General features: G+C 37.7%; 2 protein-coding genes across 2 annotated transcripts; one reads left to right on the plus strand and one right to left on the minus strand.

The window, feature by feature from the left end:
- The first annotated feature begins 740 nt into the window (after window positions 1-740).
- Window positions 741-6,183, plus strand: LOC145770423 (uncharacterized). The gene is made up of 6 exons (XM_082582065.1): window positions 741-919; window positions 1,946-2,039; window positions 2,183-2,316; window positions 2,714-2,902; window positions 4,084-4,229; window positions 4,779-6,183. Exons 1-6 carry the CDS (start codon window positions 851-853, stop codon window positions 4,879-4,881), a joined length of 735 nt encoding a protein of 244 aa, XP_082438191.1. The 5' UTR covers window positions 741-850; the 3' UTR covers window positions 4,882-6,183.
- A 3,729-nt stretch (window positions 6,184-9,912) lies between these two features.
- On the minus strand, window positions 9,913-20,593 carry LOC145771202 (alpha-1,3-mannosyl-glycoprotein 4-beta-N-acetylglucosaminyltransferase B-like). The gene is made up of 11 exons (XM_082582936.1): window positions 20,480-20,593; window positions 19,654-19,827; window positions 19,108-19,224; window positions 18,219-18,445; window positions 16,513-16,746; window positions 14,705-14,824; window positions 14,182-14,345; window positions 13,332-13,432; window positions 12,704-12,915; window positions 11,859-11,994; window positions 9,913-10,356 (listed from the first exon to the last, which is right to left on the minus strand). Exons 1-11 carry the CDS (start codon window positions 20,501-20,503, stop codon window positions 9,913-9,915), a joined length of 1,953 nt encoding a protein of 650 aa, XP_082439062.1. The 5' UTR covers window positions 20,504-20,593.
- Window positions 20,594-20,948: the final 355 nt, after the last annotated feature.

Genomic DNA, 20,948 nt, shown 5'->3' on the forward strand with positions numbered 1-20,948 from the left:
ATGGAGAGCAGTTCTTAACATGTGTTGCTCAAGCGCACACCCCGAGAGTCGAACCAGCGCCGCTTGATCTTGAAGCTTCTTCGTTCCTGAAGTGACGCTAACCAATCGGAGCTATCAGAGTTGATACAATCTGCAGACTTTACTAGGAATAGCACCTAAATAAACGGGCGCCACAGTGCTCTGCACCTAAATATCCAGACGCCACAGTGTGGCGTGCCTGTTTGACCAGCACCTAATTGACGACTAGACGTGGACTCTCGTCCCAGAACAAGTTGTTCAATCAAGACATCTTTCCACAATCTGTGACAATCAGACTGTTTTTAATGATTTGTTATGTCACAACATAAAAACTCTTGACTACTTGACTTTTTTACCTAAATGAAATCAGGCCTGTGCAAAGATTGAATATTTGCAGCACAATGTCATGTACATGGTACCTGAGACAGTGCCAGAGGATTTCAGTTGCTTGTTTTTTTTTGACTGCACACATTTGTTTGTCACCTTATTTTCTATGCTTCATTTTTAAAAGTTGCAGACAATTGTGCAAAAGAAAATAGGTACGGTACATTCTCTTTTCCCTTACCGTACCAGTTATCATTTGTCACATGACTGTATTCCTTTGCTTCAGAACAACTCACCAAAGACAATTACATGAATACAGTATGCAAACGAAAAGCAAATTTTGATATAATTATTCCTTTAAGTGGTATACAACTAAATGATGGTTTTATTTAGTGTTACATAAGATTTGATGTGGGATTTTGGTAAAAAAAAGAAGATTGATACATTGCAAAATAGTGTTTGTATTTTGGATCATTAGTTGTTATAATTTCTCAAAGCACTTTTTATCATGAAGACGAAACCAATGGTTGTTGTTTCAGCACCAAAAGAAAGTGAGGACTTTATATTTCCATCAGAAGTAAGTACGGTACTTTTTATTTACATTGATATACTACCAAAGTTTGTAAGTAGAATTCAACATACTGATAACCCGAATGGCCCGTTTCGGTGAGTCCGATCCCTTAACGGGGGATTTTTTCAATTTTTTTTTTAAAATTATTGGGTACTGTAGCCTAATTATCATTGCCGTTTTAGGGTTAGGATTAGGGGTTAGAGGTTAGGAACTCACCAAATCAGACTCACCGAATCGGACTCACTGAATAGTAGCAGACCCACTGATAACAAAGCTTCAGACAACACCACAGGACATTGCCGTGGAAAACTCTAATAAAATTGCCTAATCTACATGCAACATTCTGAATTATTGCTCTTTTATGCTTATAGTTGCTTTTACATTGGCTTTTCGAATATATTGATTAAAAAAAAGGTATTTGATATTTAAGCAGATGCTGCTTTGACACAGCATTTGTCCATTAATTGCAGGGAAAAGTGAAGAATTTAAGAATATTTAAAGCCATGTTGTTAGCATCTAAATAAAATTTATGTTTTCTTACTTTTAAATAATAATCAACAAAGTTTTTATAATTTCCACCGAAATCAATTTATTGACAGTTGCATTTGTGTGTCAATGATGATTGGCTGAGGGAGAGACTTTTCTTCAAAAGTGTTATTTTTGGGAATATGCAGAGGTGCTGTGCAAAGGTCAAATAGGGGTGCCCGAGCTGTCATCATGCATTGTATATTAAGGTTAAAATGTAACATACTCTGAGGAGATGCCAAAAAAACAACAATATGATTGTGTATGATATTTACTATATTTCAAGGCTTACAAAATGTAGGGTCTTCTACTACTAATAATGTACTGTAAAGTTTTTATACGTAATTTATGTATTGGACCTGCCATCAGTTTTATCATACATTTTTGATGTGGCTTTCTTGTTAGATTTTAACAATACAAATACAAGAAACAAATTGGGTTTTAAATTTTAATTTCTGTTTTAAGTTTTCTGTTTAACTCTATTGAACTGTAATCGTTTTTTTTTAGCTTCCTGGAAATCATATGAAGCATGCAGTATGGCACCAACTTCCCAAGAACAAAGTAAAGGGAAGTGAACTACATTGCCCTCGAATTAGAAGAGGTAGGTATATATATTGTATTTTCAAAGGTATAATGACAATGTAAGAGTTGGCACAGCTACATAAAATGCTGAGAATTATCCAATGACACGGTTGGTGCAAGCTTAATTACATATTGATTCGTAGAGAAAAAATTGTTTTTAAGGACCCAAAGATGGGGAGAGCAGCAGTAGTAGCAGCAGCAGCTCAAGTAGTAGTGACAGTGATATAGAAGCAGGAAAACGTATAAAGTTGAGGCACGATTATAAAAGCAAACATGAAAACTGGAAAAAAGCTAAGGTATGTAATTCTTTTGCATACTGCTATTGTTTTTCACATAATGACTTTTCAAATCCCTGCGAAGGGTTCGATCCCTCACAGAGCACAACCCCGAAGAACTGCGACAGTTGGCTGAAAATCGCCAATTATGGAGACTTTTAATTGATGCTATTTTGCACCCAACTGGTGTGAAAAAAATTATTGTTATATACTGATTTTGTATTATAGAAAAAAGCAACTGTTTAGCACATGTACAATTTTAGTGATAACTTACATCGTACGCATAGAGTTATGTGAATTCAGTATAATATTTGGCTAAATGACGGGTAATTATGTTTTAGTAGACAAAGTGTAAAATTTGGTAACATGTTGACTGCTGGTTTTATTGGCTTCAAATGAAAACGAAATTTGAATTTAGGTGATTAACTTTTCCTACCAAGACTTGGGTCATGCTTTCCAAGTCAAGAACTTCTTACGAGTGCTCAAATCTCTCGAGTCGTGTGTGCAGCTCCACCTTGTGGATAACTCTCTCACAGATCTTCGGTCGGTGAAACTTCCAAGTTGCCACATGCTCAACACACAGAAAAATTACTTCAAGTCTTTTAAGGTACGTAGTCCACATGCGTCGTAACTAGTGATGCACCAGATGTTCGGCTAGAGAACTGCAACCTTGGTCGGCCCTTCCGGCCTTTGGGAATATTTACTTTGTACAACACGGGTCTGCAAAAAAAAATTATGCGGTTCGGACTTTAAGGACTGATTTAGGGTAATTTTGTGATGGTGAATTCGAACTCAGATTTTTTCTATTGCGTCACATTTTTAGATATGATTACAAAAATACTTTATTTTTGTCAAAAGTGGAAGATTTGACGTTGCGTTTACCACCAATATATGCTGCGCTATAGCGAAAGGTTAGTGTTGGACAGGCCAAAATAGCTTAAATAAAGTTAGGCTACTGGATAAGCATTGCCATAGGCTTGCTTCAATCCTTGTGATATGATGCAAAACTATGTTATACTTGTACCTTTCCTATTGGCTTGTGATTAGCCTGCATTTTGGTTAATAATTTTGAGTCAAAATTGTAGTTTTGGGATGTGTTTCAGCTAATTATGAACCCCCATGGTACGGATGGCTGGATGTAGCAATGTTGATCTGTGACAAACGCAACGTCAAATCTTCCACGTTTGGCTGAAGCAACAATTTGTTGTTATCACATCTCAAAAATTTGACGTGGTAGAATAAACCTAAGTCTGTCAGATTAGGATTCAGCACTCCAGAATTACTCTTTATCAGTTTTCAAAGTTTACACCGCAAAAATCGTGTTGACCAGTGATAATAATCAATGATCTAACTGAGCAGTTGTTAGTACAACACTCTCGGCAAGTAATCACCAAGCACTGTTAAAGAAGGTGCTTTATTGTAATGTTTATGGTCCATTTAAGAGTAAACGTTTTGGTAGATTTCAAATTTGTCCATATTTTCTATCCACTCGATGTAGCATTGTTTTTAAAATACACATTGAAGACTTTTGATTGAATTCCTTGACCCCATTTTCAAAAAACTGTTCAATAGAAGGTTTGACGTGAAATCTTTTCTCAATTTCTTTACTTTCATTTTCCCACAAAATGGAATCTTTTTAATAAAAACGTTGTTACAGTTGAACTAAAGATTTGATTAAACTATGTATTTTTAACAGTAGGAGCGCTTCAAGTAACCTAGTTTGGCATTTTCAAATCAACCTTTAATCTCACGCAATGCAGTTAACATAATGTGCCCTTCCATTTCCAGGACCTTCCTTCCTGTAAGGAATTGCTACATTTAAACCTGTACGAGAACAACCTCTCAACGCTAGATGGTAGTGAGCGCTTCAAAACCGTCGAATCGTTGGACCTTCGATTAAACCCGATCACATACACGTTGGACTACAGAAGCAGGTTGCTGGTCTGGCTAGCTGTATATTTGGAAATTTGATATGATTTGGTTGTCTAATGTCTATCAATGAATGGTGACTGAATAAAACAGTAACCGATTACCACTACAGGGTTTTGCGTTAATTTTGATTTATTTCAATAAATGTCAAACTGAGCCTCATAGAAAGTTTGAACATGTATTGGAGTCACTGTTAGAAAAAAAATTCTTCAATTTGTATTTCCTTAGTGTTGTATCTTAGTGGTACAACACAGTAAGCTGTACGGCACAGGTCTGAAGTAAAATATCTGCAAAAGATATAGCCACTTCAAGATGGTGAATTGTCCAATGCTGATGGTGTTTTCTACTTTGGTTTGTCTGCAATCGTCGATAAAATATTACATAACTAACACCAACTAAAATCTCAGAATTTGTTAACCTCTTGAGGTAATTGAGGTGTTCTGTAGGTTAAAGACCACAACAGCACAATCCCTATTGACCACTTCTGCATCAGCAATTTATGTAGACCATAAACCACATCTACCATTTCTGTCGTTGATAAGTTTTCTTCGCAGGGTAATCGCTGCGTTTCCAAACTTGAGGCAGTTGGATGGAATTCCAGTCACAATGGAAGATCGTTCAGGGAAGCCCAACAGCGATGCTTGCGTCATTTCTTAATTTGCAATATTACGTTGATAAAACTTGTAATAGTTAATTTTTTTATCATGTAAATACACTGTCTTTTGGAAGCCAATCATTCACAATTGAAATACTTGGCTGAGACATTCCTCAGCTGCTAACGACCCGTCCTAGGGTACACCAGACCAAGAGAAAGTGCAATGAAGGATTTGAGTTGATGTTTTTATCATATTTCATATAGCATGGTTCGTAATCGAAGTGATTAGTGAGAACGTATGTCACGTGTTAGGTCTGCATTTCAACAACTGACTCCCTTTTAATTTGTACATCACTATGTGAATGATAACGACGTATCGCAGTTTAACCTAGGAGCTTTGCTAATATCATGTGATGCCCGTAGTGGAAAAGTGTTGTGTCATTAGCACGTTGTGTTATATCTGTTGGGGAAACGTCACTGGGTTAAGACAATTGAGTTTGTTTGAAGAAAATAGCATCATTGTGATATTTTTAACAGCCCCAAGGCAACAACTGTTATAAGGATACTTTGTTTGTCTTTTTGTTTGTACTGTGATATTTTTGGATGGATGCGCTCTTCGACCATCTCCAAGAGGTGGACATCCTGTTACCAGGGTCGTCCAACTCGAACGACTTCGGTGTGTTAATTATGCGTTGTATCATAATTCAGCAGTGCACAATGCTATTTTTACTTCGCGATGTCAGTGAATGGTGCATACATTATCTAGTGTACTTGTTCTCAGACATGTCAACCTTGCATCGTTTCTCTTATTCGAACCTTGCGTTCGGGTTTTGCATTTGTGGGCACTTTAATCTTCATTACGACACTTTGCCACATCGCAATGAAATCTTAGTAGCCTATAGCAAATCCCAACAAAATGCAATTCCTTATCACATCAATGGAACTCAGAACGCATAATTTTTCTTGTGCTTCATTTGCTACCCTCTTTTGGCAGCACCAAAATACATCATTGGTGTTGTTTGTTATCAATATTTTGAGATGCAAAAGTATTGGTTGCTTCGTCGTGTTTTGTTACTTTACAATAATCGTCGCATCCCAAAGGTATTTGATATTTAATTTATGGTGTTTGGAAATATTTAGGTTGGTTTGTTCTTTTTCCAAATCTGAGTTAACATTGATTGGCCATTATACGAGAATGTTAGAATATCTGTGGAATGAATGTAAATAAATGTTGATACTATAACCACACATTTTATAGTTAAAGGTGGAGAAAATTAATTAATTTTGCTTCGGTATTATTTGCACTTCACTTTGAACATTTTTATCATTTGTTCAAAATAAACGTCAGACACGTAGCAGGCTCATTTGTCAGGAGCTCGAAGAAAAGTTTCAATGAACCTCAAGATTAATATGTAGGGTTATTGGAGTTGCACTTCCTCACACCACCCCGTTAGCTCAGTCGTTACCCGCCCGGCTCAAGATCACGCGGCACTGGTTTGTCTCTCGGGGTGTACGCTTGAGCTACTTGTCGGTTTGTTGTCATTAGTCGAATCCAGGGCTCACCACGTGGAGGTTGACAACTTGAGCCCTTGCGCATCATCACTGGCTGTCTCCGCCCCACACCTACTGCTTATCTGCCAACTTTGGCTGGCATTGCTCCTGCTCATGTCCGTAGGGAAGAAGCCTCTCACAAACTGGCTCTACATGCGAGACTCGATCCTCAACACCTTCTCTACAGTCACTCCCAAACAAATGGACCAGTCAGACCTCAACGCCTATCATCAAGGCGCCCATTCCATCGATATGCTACACAACTTGTGGATAAGAACTTCAGCTGCATGGAAACATGGACCCAAGAATGGAACGAGCTGCCACATATCCCTCCCCAGTTTTCAGTTATGCCAGCACTCTCCATCCCTCCTGGAGCAGACCTCTCAAGAAAGGCATGGGTCACATTGAACAGGATCAGATGTGACGTTGGCTGTACTGGAGCTAATTTGTTTAGGTGGGGGTTGCATAATTCGCCGATATGTGTCTGCGGAGCGGTAGAACAAACAATGCAACACATACTCCACGAATGTCCCATCTTACGACCCCCAAGTGGAATCACTGGTATTCGACAACTGGACCCAACTACCGTATCTTGGCTGCACGAGGAGGCATTGCCAATCTAAGCTACTGCAAGTCAAACGAGAGAAGAAGAAGTACGCTTGAGCAACGCATTTCAGGACTGCTCTCCATTCAGCGGCACCTAGTGAATGGAACAATTCCCCAGCAATAACACTTCAACAACCGGAAAGCTTCACTCTGCCAATCTCGGTAACCGGACCTGTGTCAAGAGTAGAGATGTAAAAAAACGTTTTTTTTTGTTTTTAAAAAAAACGAGCTCGTTTTTTTTGTTTTTTATCGTTTTTTTTGTTTTTTATTCGTTTTTTTTGTTTTTTTTACCTATTTTTTTATTAAATGTCACAATATGCAGCAATTAGGGTAAACTCATTGCAATAGCGTCTCTTTCAACAAAAAAATAGTCTCATAACTCGTATAACATCTTTCAAATGAGACAATATGTCTCTCAAGTCTCAACACACGAGCCATAAAGGTTTCTCATCGTCTCAAATAGTAACACAGTGTCCTATGGTTGGCACATCTCAAGTATTGTCTGTAATTTGGTTCAGCCAGTTGTTAAATGCAGTACCACACTCGTGTACAGTTTCGAAGCCACCTGGGATTTTGGTTAATGGGCATGTTACGTTAGGACCAGGTGGTCAGGGTCCTGTTTCTCTACTTCACAAAGGCACTTTTCACCAGCACACCACACCATTACCAGTACAACGTCAAGAGATTGTTCCAGTTGATGTGCATTTGGTGCAAACGTGATGAAAATCACACAAGCGGTTCTCGAGTTATAAGTGAAATAACCTTAGCCACTAAGTGGCTTTATAGATAAGGAGCAATAGAAAAACGGCCATATCTCAAGAACCGCTCAACATATTTACATAAGTTTTAGCTCTACCCCCATGTTTTATGGGGTGGGCTATCTGTTTATGAATATTAAAACAAGTTTTGGCTACTACTTTTTGAGCTAAAAAGAAATTAACCTCTTGTCGTTACGCACCAATAAAACCATGGTGCGTAAATTAAAAAAAAAATAATTGGGTAGAAGAAAGATTGATGACAAGTTTGGCAAAAGCAGTGTAGTGCTAAAGTCCCAACTTTTAGCCCAAATCACATTTAAATGTAGTGAAAGATGGAAACGTTTTGATGTTTTTTTATTTTCCCTGAAGAGATTCAATAATCCTTTGTGACGTCATAGTCATGTTTGTTTTCCCTTAATCACACCGTTGTGCTGTCATAGACATGTTTAAAAGAAGTATGGTTATTGGTTGCACTTAATCCATCCAATTTGAACTAGTTTGCAGAACTTTGAGACTTTAGCACTTTTTTTTGTTTTTGCCTAACTTTTCGTCAATCTTTCCTCTGCCCAATAAAAAAAATTAAAGTTTGCATCATGGTTTTATTGGTGCGTAACGACAAGAGGTCAATTTCTTTTTATCTCAAAAAACAGTAGGCCTAGTTCTCAAATAAAATAAGTTTTCATCTTTGATGTTTGTTTTGTATCTTTATCCTGCATTGTGGGAATATGGGTAAAACTTTATTCTTGTCAGGAAAAGCATTATAAAGCATTTATTCACTATGTGAACACTGAGCAGTGCTGAAAAACTCCACTTTAAAGGAAAAATTTCTTCATTCAAGGTTGGTAGAATGGTAGTTAGCCTACTAGCAATAGTCAACATGGGTGGTGGGCATTTGAAAGGAACATTAACCTAAACCTTTCCTGACAAATGCACTAACTTTTGACAGCTAAAAATATCAGTGATAAGGTCTCTTGCATTATATGTCCCAAATAATCTGCAAGAAGCATCAATGACGAAGTGTCCAATCCAAGATCTTACAACACACGAAAAGAATACTTCTGTTTCAACATTTATAAAGCATATACATCGTTGGCAAGCTATCAGTTACAAAACATGTTTAAACAAGCTATTGGCAATAGCTTGCATTAGTAAATTACCACGTCCACAAACAAGGTAAATGTGTGTACTGAATACTGCCACCTTGTTTTGTCAAAATTTCGTCAACCCATTGAGTGTGTACAAGAATAACCAGTACCACAGTATACTAACATCATAGGCTAACTTCCATAAAAGGAAAAAGAAATTAACTCATCTACATTATGTCATGTATCAAATTTCATTAATTCAATGTTTGTCAGGTCTACTGCCACAAACATGCCAGAGAATGAAGAAGAAAGCGAAACAACATAGGTCCTCATAGGACTATGCAAGAACATATGCTGCCAAACACAAACACTTAGGAATTTCAGCACACCAATAAAACTATTTTTAGTAATTTAATGTTTTTCAAGAGCACTATAATGAAACTAAGCTGTAAATTGCAAAAAAATTGCAACTTTTTCAGAAAAATATGAAAAAAAACAAAAAAAACCAAAAAACGAGTGTTTTTTTTGGCTCAAGTTTTTTTTGAAAAAAAACACGTTTTTTTTAAAAAAAAAACGGTTCGTTTTTTTTGCATTTACATCTCTAGTCAAGAGCCTCTACAACAGGGCTTCCCGATTCGTTTATCACCCCACACCCCATGGGATTGATGAAGCCAATCTCGCACCCCCTGTTTTGAAGCGAAGTAGTTCTGAGAAAAAAATTCAAAATACGTACGAAAACAACGCAGAAAAGCAGCTCAATGGCCTTTATATGGCTAATGAATAGAAAAAAGGGCAGCCTTCAACAACGCAATCACACAAAATACAAAAGCAAATAAATAAATAAATAAATAACACAAACTGAGAACATAATGAAAAAAAGGGAATTTCGACACTTTAAACCCTGATTAACGTAAAGTCAATAGAGGATCCGCGTAAAGCAGATACAAAAGCATCTAATTTAGTGGCGTTAATCAAGATCTTTGACTTTTCTCCTGTCTCTTCATTGCACTTATCTGTTCGAAACGTGGAACCTTGTGGGACAATGCAATGCGCAGATCATTTTCGGGGTCCAGGGCGTTGCGGTATTTATTCTTCATGTAAAGTAGAGACGAAAATCCCGATTCACACAGCCAAGTGGTAGCAAATGGAACCAAAACTTGCAATGCTTTCTTAGCCAGAGTTGGATGTCCAGTTGGAACGCTGCACCAGAAAGCTTCGAGTGAGCTGGACCCATAAAGCAGCTTTGTCGATTGGCATACTTGCAATCTTGCATATCTATCAGATGTTCCTTATCTTCATCCTCATCTCCCATCTTCTCTAATTTGAAGGCAAAGGGGGTGATGATCCAAGTTTCCGGTTTTTCCAGATCTCCTGGGAAGAAATATCCGTCAAATGACTCTCTCAGGCTTTCCAAGTGCTGACTGATTTCTGCCTTGACATATCGCATTATCCCGCCACCAATCACGTGACATTCGGACCACAGCCTTTCTGTTATCAGCAACTTGTCGAGTGGTATTTCTTGTTGTTTTGCATTGTGCTGTATGGACCAACATAGAATGCTCTGAGAGATAATCACCAACTCCCTCTTCAAATCACCAACAAAATCCATCTCTATATACGGTATGGCTCTTCTTCATCTGTGAATTCTCGCACCCCCAGTAACAGCTACTCGCACCCCCAGGGGGTGCGAGCACCCCCAATCGGGAAGCCCTGCTCTACAAGTATGCGAAACTACCAGAAATAACCTATCAAGGCTTTGTCAGTCCGGCCAGCGAAAAAATTTTTCCCACGAGATTTCTGTCTCATTTACATATGTTGGTAAAAGTTTGGATTAAAACCGTGTGAATGCAACAGTTTCTCGTTGGCACGGTTGGTTCAGTGGTTTCATCCTCTGCCTACTGATCGAGAGAACGGCGGTTCGACTCCCGACGTAGTCAAACTTTTTTTTTCTTTAAATTAATTTTTGCGGTGCACAAGAGCTTTTCAAAAAAGTAGGGTTAGGGAAAGCTTATATTTTATTATCATTGCACAATTTCATTGGCAAATAGTTATTTCGCAATCTGAATCAACCAATCTCTCAAAACACTTTCGGAAAATCTTACTTTTAGAGTGACTAGAATCAATGAGACAAAAATCTCGTGGGAAAAAAAATTTCGCGTCCGGCCACCCCCACTAGTGGGGAACAAACCGACGATGGATTATGATGATGATGAGGATAAAGATTCAAAATCAACCAACCAGTGTTTCAGTTTTTGAAGGGACCTCTGTGTTTGCTAGTTCCTCTGCCTTCAATTGTCCCCTTTTGTGTCATTACGTTTTAAAACTTTTTCGCAGTAACTGAAACTGTCTTATGTTTGCTTATTCTCTGTTGCTGTCAATTTTTGCTACTCTTAGCGGCTGAGAAACATGTTGATGGGAGTCTTAACGTCTTGCATGGAAGTTACATCGGTACGGTTAGTGCAACGCAATAGGCTACTCGCTCTTTTATCATAAGACTCAGCCTCGTCATAATAGCCAGGAACAAGTCAGACCGAAGCAAACTGATTAGTGATTCCTAAAGTAAAAAATATTAATTTATCTTCTGAATTGGGCTACTCTTGAAGTAAGCTACAAGAGATTTTTTCAGTGCCAATGCAGCCTACTACCTTTTCTTCTTCTTACTTATGAGGCAGCAATACAGGCAACATCTCCCAATTATTGCAACCAGTGCGATATCTTCATATCAGGGTCTATGAGATCCATAGGTTCTGCAGGTTGAAACACTGGACAGTGATTTATGATGTGCTGTATGACGTTCACCACAAACACAGGCTGGTGAGTCACACAATCCCCAGGAAAACATATTGTTGTGTTTGAAGCGACCAACACCAGTACGGAAGTGTTGGTGGCCATTAACAGCACATCTTTCCATAGTCTTTTTTAAATAGATCTATTGAAAAATGAAACTCAACACACACGCATAAAGTGAACTTAAAACTGAACATGAATAAGGTCCAGCCAAGCCAGGGAAGGATTACTTTTAACGATTCGTATTCTCACAGCGCCGACTTGAACGCTGTCAAAACGGCACTCAGCTTCCCCGTTGTGGTCAAACATACCACATTGCTGGAAGATCCACGATTGTGTTCCGTACCCGCGCGAGGCGTATTCAAGCACGGTAGAGTTCCTTAACAACCTGTGCAAAGAGATGTCGCAAAATGAACTCGAATCAGAAATTCTATTTTCAAAGCCTCTAACAGCTAACCTCAAGTGCGTACAAACAATAAACTATTTTTTACCAACTGCTCGTATTTCCTTACTTAAACATTGTGGTAAAAAACATAGGTAACAGCTGTCTCTGCTACCTCAGGAAAAACGTCGTGCTTTGGTCATCTTTCAAGCAGGCAAACATAGGAAAATTGACGATTATGGGAGTGAGTGAGGTAGGCTAACAACACGTCGCGTTATGCCTCCACTGTACAGAACTTAGCTGCATGACCATTGACCAAGTAGCATAGCCTTAGTTAGAATAAAACATTTTGAAGGTGCAAACAAAATTCATCAAATTTTGTCCTTGCAAATATAGTCTACTTTTATAAAGGCAACAATTTGCATTTTGTCCAATTAACTGGACATTTTTGCCTAAATTGCGACGTATTTTTGCAGCGGGCCACCCCCCATCTCCTACGGCTATGACCAAGTAGTGAGAGGTCGACAGGACGCAGGTTCGACTCCTACCGATCACAAGGTTTTGTTTTGGTAAGACACTTAATGACGTGCTTGAAAGTGCACACGAAAATTAGATTTCCTGTCGTCTGTCTGTTTGATCCAAATTCTTCACAACTAGCAATAATATTAGCTGTAGCCTACAAAAAATATTTAACTTCGTCATATAGAAAGCTTACGTGGTCACTTTGTTTAGAGATAGCTCAAAGATTTCCAACATTCCAGACTTGACCAGAATTTTAGTGATAGTCTGCATTGAACTGAATTTTATAGTGAGATGGTCTCCCACCGTTGTTGGCATGATTAAAAAGTGCTGATTCATGCTGCCACTGTCGTCGTACCAACTCTGACCTGCTGATGAGTCATCAACTGTTCGAAATGTTGTTGTGACCTAATAAAAATTAAAACTAAATCATGCTCTTGAAAAGCAATTTGTTGTGTTTCTTATGAAATTACCCTCTTTGGTATATCACACATCATGTCTACTTTCAATATTGCTCAGCAATATTAGCAACAAACGACTGAAGTCATCAACATTGAGTTTTTACCTTAAAATAGAAATCGGCAGAATAATGATAATGTAATCGCCCAGCTAGTAAATCAGTTATTTTTGTGTGTAAAAATAACTGATCTGGGAAATGGGGGCCTTGGTGCTAGTAACCGTCCTATATGCATGTCCTTCTGGATTACCTGTGTTTATTGCTAAACTACATTTTGAGGGTATTTGCTTGCGCTCATGCTCCGGTACTCCACAACTTTTCTTCAAAACTGGAATTTATTTACGAAAATTTCTGATGAAACACCAACCTTGGCCTCTGGGTTTCTGTGGGAGTTGTTTGTTACAGGAAGCGGAGAGAAATTTCTATCAATGGTGTACACGAACTTGCCACGCAAAGACGAATACTCACCTAAAACGCACATAACAAATCTTATGGTTCAAGTTGTGGCTTGTATCCCAGCAACAGTGCAAAAGGTTTTTTTTGTGTGTGTAGTTTTGTAAAGTTTAAATCGCCTTGTTGCAAGAGTTCATTGTACAGTAATATTCGGCCTATTTTTTCTTTTGTTAAAGAGAGGGTAAGAGAGTTTGAAATTGAATTGAAAGAGAGTTTGGGCTTGGGCTCAATTGAAAGAGGGATTGAGCTTGTTATGTTTAACTTCAGCTCGTGTTTAAAATCGCCCTTGTTGCACTGGCAAGTGTTGTTTGTAATTGTAGCCCTATTTTTGTAGGGTCTGCTACTACTCGGTGAGTCCGATTCGGTGAGTTCCAAACCTCTAACCCTAACCCTAAAACGGCAATGATAATTAGGCTACGGTACCCGATAATTTAAAAAAAAAATTGAAAAAATCCCCCGTTAAGGGATCGGACTCACCGAAACGGGCCATTCCGATTTTTGTAGGCCTATTATACTTCACATAATTTTTTTTATCTGTTTTCTAGGTTTGGTGGTTGTGCAAATTAAAAACAGTGACATCCAAACATTTTTTTTGCATATTTTAATCCTTTTGGTTTTGCCATCTTTCCCTTTTGTTGGTGCCAAATTCGTGCGTTTACTTTACCGTTCTCTACATGTTCGCGCCAGCAATGAAAAATAAATTGAATTGAAATATAATCTAAACATCACTGTTTACTGAATGAAAGTAGCCTACACCCACTTACCCATGTGTTGAAAAAGACCTTGGTTATAAAGAGGTTTCAATAATTCTTTTCTCTTCTCACAACGTTGCATGCTCATCTCGGGATAGCAAGCTTTGATGAACAAGAAGTCACTCATGAGCCAATCAATTGGTTTGATCCAGTAAAAGTTAAAGAAAAATGTGACCCTGCAATGCATTCACGAACCTGAATAATTATCACAATGTAGATTTGGCTTAAGAAACAACAACCTACATCCCACAGTCGTGGCATATGATTATGAAACTACATCGATTTTTATTGACCACTGAGGCTTAGAAATGAGATATCCCATAAGCCCCGCAAACCTATATGACATCAGAGATAGTGTTTGAATCCAAACGTAGGCTAACCCATGCAACAAAATAAAGCCCGGGAACAAATACTCAAACTATAACATAAAATAACGTTAAACAACTCAAATTTTAATGACGAAAAACAGATTTAGGTTCATACCGGGAAATACAGCCTACAATGTACATTATAATGACAAGAAATAGGCAAATACCAGGATGGAATATCTGATGACCGGAACAACTTTCCGATGGAGTTGAACATGCAAAAGGAGAGATACACGTATGGCGTTTCTTCATGGCTGCGGGCAAACTGATTGATCGCACCCATGAATCTGTGTGATGGAATTAGAATTACTAAGGATCAAAAAACAAATCACGTACTACATTTAAAGTTTTTGAAAAAAAAGATGATAATGGAAACCTTTTACGCGGAGAACGAAAGGTGTGCTTGAAACTGTGACCAGATTTTACCGTTTGCAGTTGCCACAAATGTCACAATGCACATAACTTGCAATTAAAAACTCTAGCTAAAAAGTGTGATTCGAACGGTAGGCACTTTGACATAGGACAGTTTTCCTTGCTAATTAGCTGATTTCAGTCATGCGACTCAGCACGTGATATTCTGACCGATCTTCTCGAAAGATTTTTGATAGAAAGAAAATTAAGTGAATGTATCGCCACCAGCAGCGTGGCCTAATGGGTTAAGGCAAGGAATTAGTCATTTCGATTGCATGGGTTCGATTCCCACACTCTGCTAATGTTGTTTTTTCTTCTGCAACTGAACTGAGTGCAAGAAGGATCTTAAAGGGTGGGGAAACCCAAACTAACTTTTTGCGAGTTTTTTGTTTCAGCGTGATGTCATTGTGTACAACATGCGTTTTAGCAAAAAAAAATCCAAATTTTGTTGCCTCGTCTCGCTAAGGCCGCTTTTGTTTGATACCCGTTTGCGAGGTCTCGTTGCGCATCAAGCTGTGATCCTGTTCGCTGTGACGTCACAAGGTACAGTTGTTGCCAAAATTTTAAGACCAGACTTGATTTATGACCATTTTTGCACTATTTCAAAATACTGGATCAGATATTGTTTCAGTTGCATCATCTTTATGCATCATCTTATATCTGATCCAGTATTTTGAAGTAATGCAAAAATGGTCATAAATCAAGTCTGGTCTTAAACTTTTGGCCACAACTATATGTACCTTGTGACGTCACAGCGAACAGGATCACAGCTTGATGCGCAACGAGACCTCGCAAACGGGTATCAAACAAAAGCGGCCTTAGCGAGACGAGGCAACAAAATTTGGATTTTTTTTTGCTAAAACGCATGTTGTACACAATGACATCACGCTGAAACAAAAAACTCGCAAAGTTAATTTGGGTTTCCCCGCTCTTTAATGACTGTAATCCATTGAGTTTATAAGGAAAATTGTCCTAGGCTTACCTTTCTTAACCAATGCGCCGTGGCGCAATGGTGGTTGCCGGTTCGCATGGAAAACTGTCCTATGTTAAAGTGCCTACCGATTAGAACAGTGTAAAGAAATAGTGACGTTGGCCGCACGCATGTGGCGGTTCCGTGTGGTTGTAATTGACCGCACGGTGATCGATAAGTCGTCATGTAATTCTGCCATGCATCTATAAGGGTAAAATAAACAAAAATATAACGGTAGTTCAGCTAAATAATGCAGTGTAACCCTTGTAAAAGAAACGAATAGGGCAGCCCTGGCATTCCACATCACTTGCCTAGACAGCGTTCCATCGCCTTCAGCAACTACGCGCGTAGCGGTGCAGGATTAGGCCTTGGCCGTGCTTACTACGTCTCTTTTGCCTACAATGAGGTGGCTTCTGTCTGCAGCCGAGTTCTGTAGCCTACCGCAACACGTGTGGTTACTAAAGGCGACGTGAACGCTATCTGGAAGCAATTAATGGAAGTGGAATACCAAGCCTACCACACGAGTCCACAAAGATGTAACAACCATCAGTTGTTTTGTGACTTAACACTACAGACTATACACTGGTAGTTTACCCTCGGGTGGCCCACAGATCGTCTTCCAACATGAGGTAATAGTTTCCTTTGTCTCGGCAATAGAACATTAGATAGGCCGCATCAAAGACCTCTTTTGATCTCCATCCTACTCTTCTAGCGCGTTCATTCAGAGTTGTAGGAAGATTATAAAATGAAGGGTAAAATTCATGTGGTGAAGAAATGATCTGTATCAACCCATTGTCAAATTCACGAGTAAAATTCTGATATATCGATCTGTAAAAAATTAAAAAAAGCTTGTTTGTCGTACATTTTTTTATATCATGTAATTGTAGGCTAACCTATCAAGTACCGTGCCGTAAAACAGCACAACTTTTTTCAAAATTTGTGAGTTAAAGTGTGAGCACATTATGGGCTTCATGTTTTATTGGATTTGGTCTAATGGATAATACTGTTGAGTATTATCCATTAGACAAACCCAATAAAACATGAAGCCAATATTGTGGCCAGACTTTAACTCACAAATGTTAGGCAAAGTTGTGTTGTTTTACGGTAGGCCTACATTCTTTGTTGGCATTAATAGTTAGGAAAAAAAACGGTCGTCAAACTATCTTTTGGTAGGACAGCCTCAATGGTCTCGAATTGAACAGTGACGATCGGTGAGGGAAAGCAAGGAAAGCAGTGCTTACCTGAGCAAAAACTATGCAAAATATAATGACTGAATTGTAAGTTTAACTTCTTATTATTTTTATCACGTCTATCTTAACTTGAAAATTACTGTATTCGTGACTAGAATTACTCGTAACGCTTGTGAGTAGTCTAAGTCCTCACCAAACCGCATGTCTTGCCTATAAATGCCAATTAACGCAAACGCTTCTGTCAGAAACAACCACTGAAGCTCCAGGGAAGCAACTATCAAATTCAAAGTTGGTTTCCCCAGGTTCAAAAATGTCAGAAAACGCCTTCGTTTTATCCAATCCTCACTCGTCTTGCAAAACGTCACCAGCTGCTTAGCCAATCAGATGTGTTATGGTTAAAGTTGCTTTCCCAGTGACGTCAATGCGTACATTCGCTAGAGCGGCTAGACTAACTCGTCAGAATGGTCTTTCGTCACGGTACACAGCACAGCATCATAATGCCGAAAAGATTGTTGCTGTTTTTTGATGTCTCCTCGCCATGTACTTTTTGGCCTACTAGCTTTCAAAGTCATGCTTTTGCCCTTTTTACAGCGTTGATATAACGTTACTTCGTCAATGAACGTTCATGAACGTTCGTTAAGCTTCTATACGCAGGAGGCAAACTTATCCAGCTTTTTGTACAAATTGCTTGCTGTTGTAATGTTTAGGCCTAAGTGTTAGTTTTTGTAGTGTAGGCCTAACTGAATATCTGAGAATGAACATTCATGACGAATTAAACATTTAGACAACTATTATTCCATGTCTAACACAGGATTTTGGTCCTGCAACGTTAAAATTAAGATTGTTCATGACTTCTAAACATTAAATGGATGTATGATCACGACATAGGAGAAGCACAATTTGACAGATTTTTATTTTTGATTTGTTTTAGAAATGCTCTCAGAGCGCACCAAATTGGAAGTGTTTTTCAAAAATTTCTGGGGGAGGCCCCTCAGACCCCAGAAAGAAGACAGGTTGGGTAACAGTTAATACATAGCCTAGCTGTTACTAGAAAAAAATAACATTGAGATGTCTCCACCACAACATAAAACATTTTAAAACCAAACAAACCTTGCTTCAGCTTCAACGTAAGACTCGTAGAAAGCCATTTCCTCTGCTAAAAATACAACGATTGCTACATCATCCTCCTCAACCGGGTACATGTTGCTTACAATGCTCCGCAGCGTGTCTTGAAGATAGCTATGATCATCAGGACGCCGTACTGATGGTATACCAATGACAACAGAAACTTTTTTTGAACGACCTTTACCCAAAATGTATCCAGGAGTGAAGTTTTTCTATGTACAAGTGTTGCCTTTTTACTAAAAAATCATATTCTGAAAATCTTGCAGTACAACAAGTTGTATTACAAAGAGACGTTACACTTATCCTATATTAAATGTGACTGTTTAACTGTTTATCAGATCTATTTAAAGTTTGACCCTGAATTTGGAGTTCAAAAAGAATAGTTATCATAAAAACAATAGACTAATTGTGACAGAAACAACTTAAAATTGATTGAAAGCAGAAAATCTGTGGATACTTAATTAGAATGGTAGGGTTCCTCATAGTTTTATGATTTCCAGTCTGATGTGCGGTGTCACAACAGTTCAACTGCATATCACATTGAATAATGTTGAAAACTTTTAAGCATAAAATAACCTTACCCAAACGGGGTCGCAAATGGTAATTCTAGGGTCGACAAACATTTTAAAAGTTGTATTACAGTGGGTAGTTTACACTATAAATTGCCCACCAAGGGGTCGTATAGAAAATTATTTTTTGAAATAGGGCAGCACAATAAAAAAGTTTGAGATGTCCTGATTTACCATACAAAATGAGTGGACAGCTGCTAACAAATAAATATTGGAAAGTGTATTGGAAAGTATATTGCAATGAGCCAATACATTTGTTAAATAATAAATTTTTCAACCATTATCTATTAGGAATGCTTACTTACATGAAATAAATAGGGAGTTGTGTAAACATATTTTCCATGATCAAACCTCCATTTTTTCTTCATTGTATCGTTTATATCATGGCGATATATTTCAGGTAATGAGAGATCTTGATCTCGCTAAAGCAGAAAAAGTGTTTGACAAGTTTTACACCAATTGTTTGCTAGGAGGCATTACTGCTTGCAAATTACTGTAATTGGTTGAAGTACTGCACAAAATATACCGTACTCAAAAATTTATAATAAACAAGTTGTCTTAAATCTGTTACTTAACCATGATACTGATGCAAGATATGTAGTTGAACATGCCAAAGCAATGAAGATTAAAATCTAGTTTCCATATTGCATGTACCGGTAAACAATATTATATATTTTATTCAAATAATAAAATTTTTATTAAATGCATGAAGCAAAGTCAGTGTTAACTTGAAATCAAAACACCAGCCAAAAATTAAAAACTATGTAGTATGTACGCCTATTCTGTCAAGCTTTTTCATCTGAAACAATTAAAATCAAAACAAAGTAAGCTACATACTCAGAATTTCTTACATAATGTTCTGATGGTTGAATGACATGCAAAGAGTCTTTTATCATTTCTAGCATTGCCTTGTGAAATAAATCAAGGTATTCCTTACTTCCAAAAGTACTTTGTACGGAAAACATGATCTTTACATTGAACACAATAAATCCAATATATACGACAACAAATGTCACAAAAACAACCTGAAATATCATTGAAAAGTTATTCTATCAAACAGCACAGAACTTTAGTGATTTTTAAACATTGTTCTTAACTAACTTTTATTTTTTATGTCATTTGCCTGATAGACAATATATCAATCCTGTTGTAGATCATTGAGAAAGTCGTTGACATTGCTCATAAAAAGTCATGATTACTGCAAGTAATTTCTGGTATGATTTTGATATAGACAAATGCAACGCATCTTGATCTTTTTAATTAATAGTTTTATGAATTTATTATTGCATAAAAAAAATAGCAGAAATAAAACTATGGTTACAAGAGAAGCAACTATTTGGGAGTTATATAATCATAATAAGTCTACCCTTTTAGACACTCTATCAAGAAGGCACGTTTTTCTTTTGAAATGCCTTCAACGATTAATACGCAGTTTTAACAGGTACTTTGACTACCAGTTGCAGCCTTATAGGTATATATAGGCCTAGTTAAAAATACTTTTGAAAACAATTTTTCTAGGGGGTCCACTTTGTAAGAAAAACCAATTCAACTAAATGTGCACAATCAATCCTCAATATCATGTTAATGAGTGTTGTCATACTTATTCAGCAAGCTCGACTTTCACTAAATGTGCAGTTACAACAAAGTGATATTACTTCAAATGTATAAAGGACTTACCTGCAGTCTACATGATGTAAACATGTTGCAAATAGCAAAAAATATCCAAGATATCAAATAAGGAATACGACCAGCAACAATCACCGACTGTAAAATGTGATATGAAAATACACAAAAGCTAAGAAAAAACAACAAAAAATAAGATGACAGTCCATAACAGCATAGTCAAAATGTAATTGAGCTTGTGAACCGACACTCTGACATCAATTTCCTGTTACCAGATGCCACGCATGATCTTTCCCACAACCGCTTCTAAACTTCCCCAACGGCAATGTCATTTAGCAGGAGGTTTTTCAAAAAACAGCATTTTATAATATTTATGTTCAATGTCTATTTGAAGAAAAATAAGAGACTTTCCTTTGTCATACGCTAGCATTATTAAGTTTCCAATTCTTAGCTATCTTTGTTGGTTTTTGCCAAAGCCTCGAAACTTTACCTCTGGCAACACTGTATCAGACAACAGTGTTGC

Source organism: Aplidium turbinatum, chromosome 5 (genome assembly GCF_918807975.1).
Source record: "Aplidium turbinatum chromosome 5, kaAplTurb1.1, whole genome shotgun sequence".
Taxonomy (NCBI): Eukaryota; Metazoa; Chordata; class Ascidiacea; order Aplousobranchia; family Polyclinidae; genus Aplidium; species Aplidium turbinatum.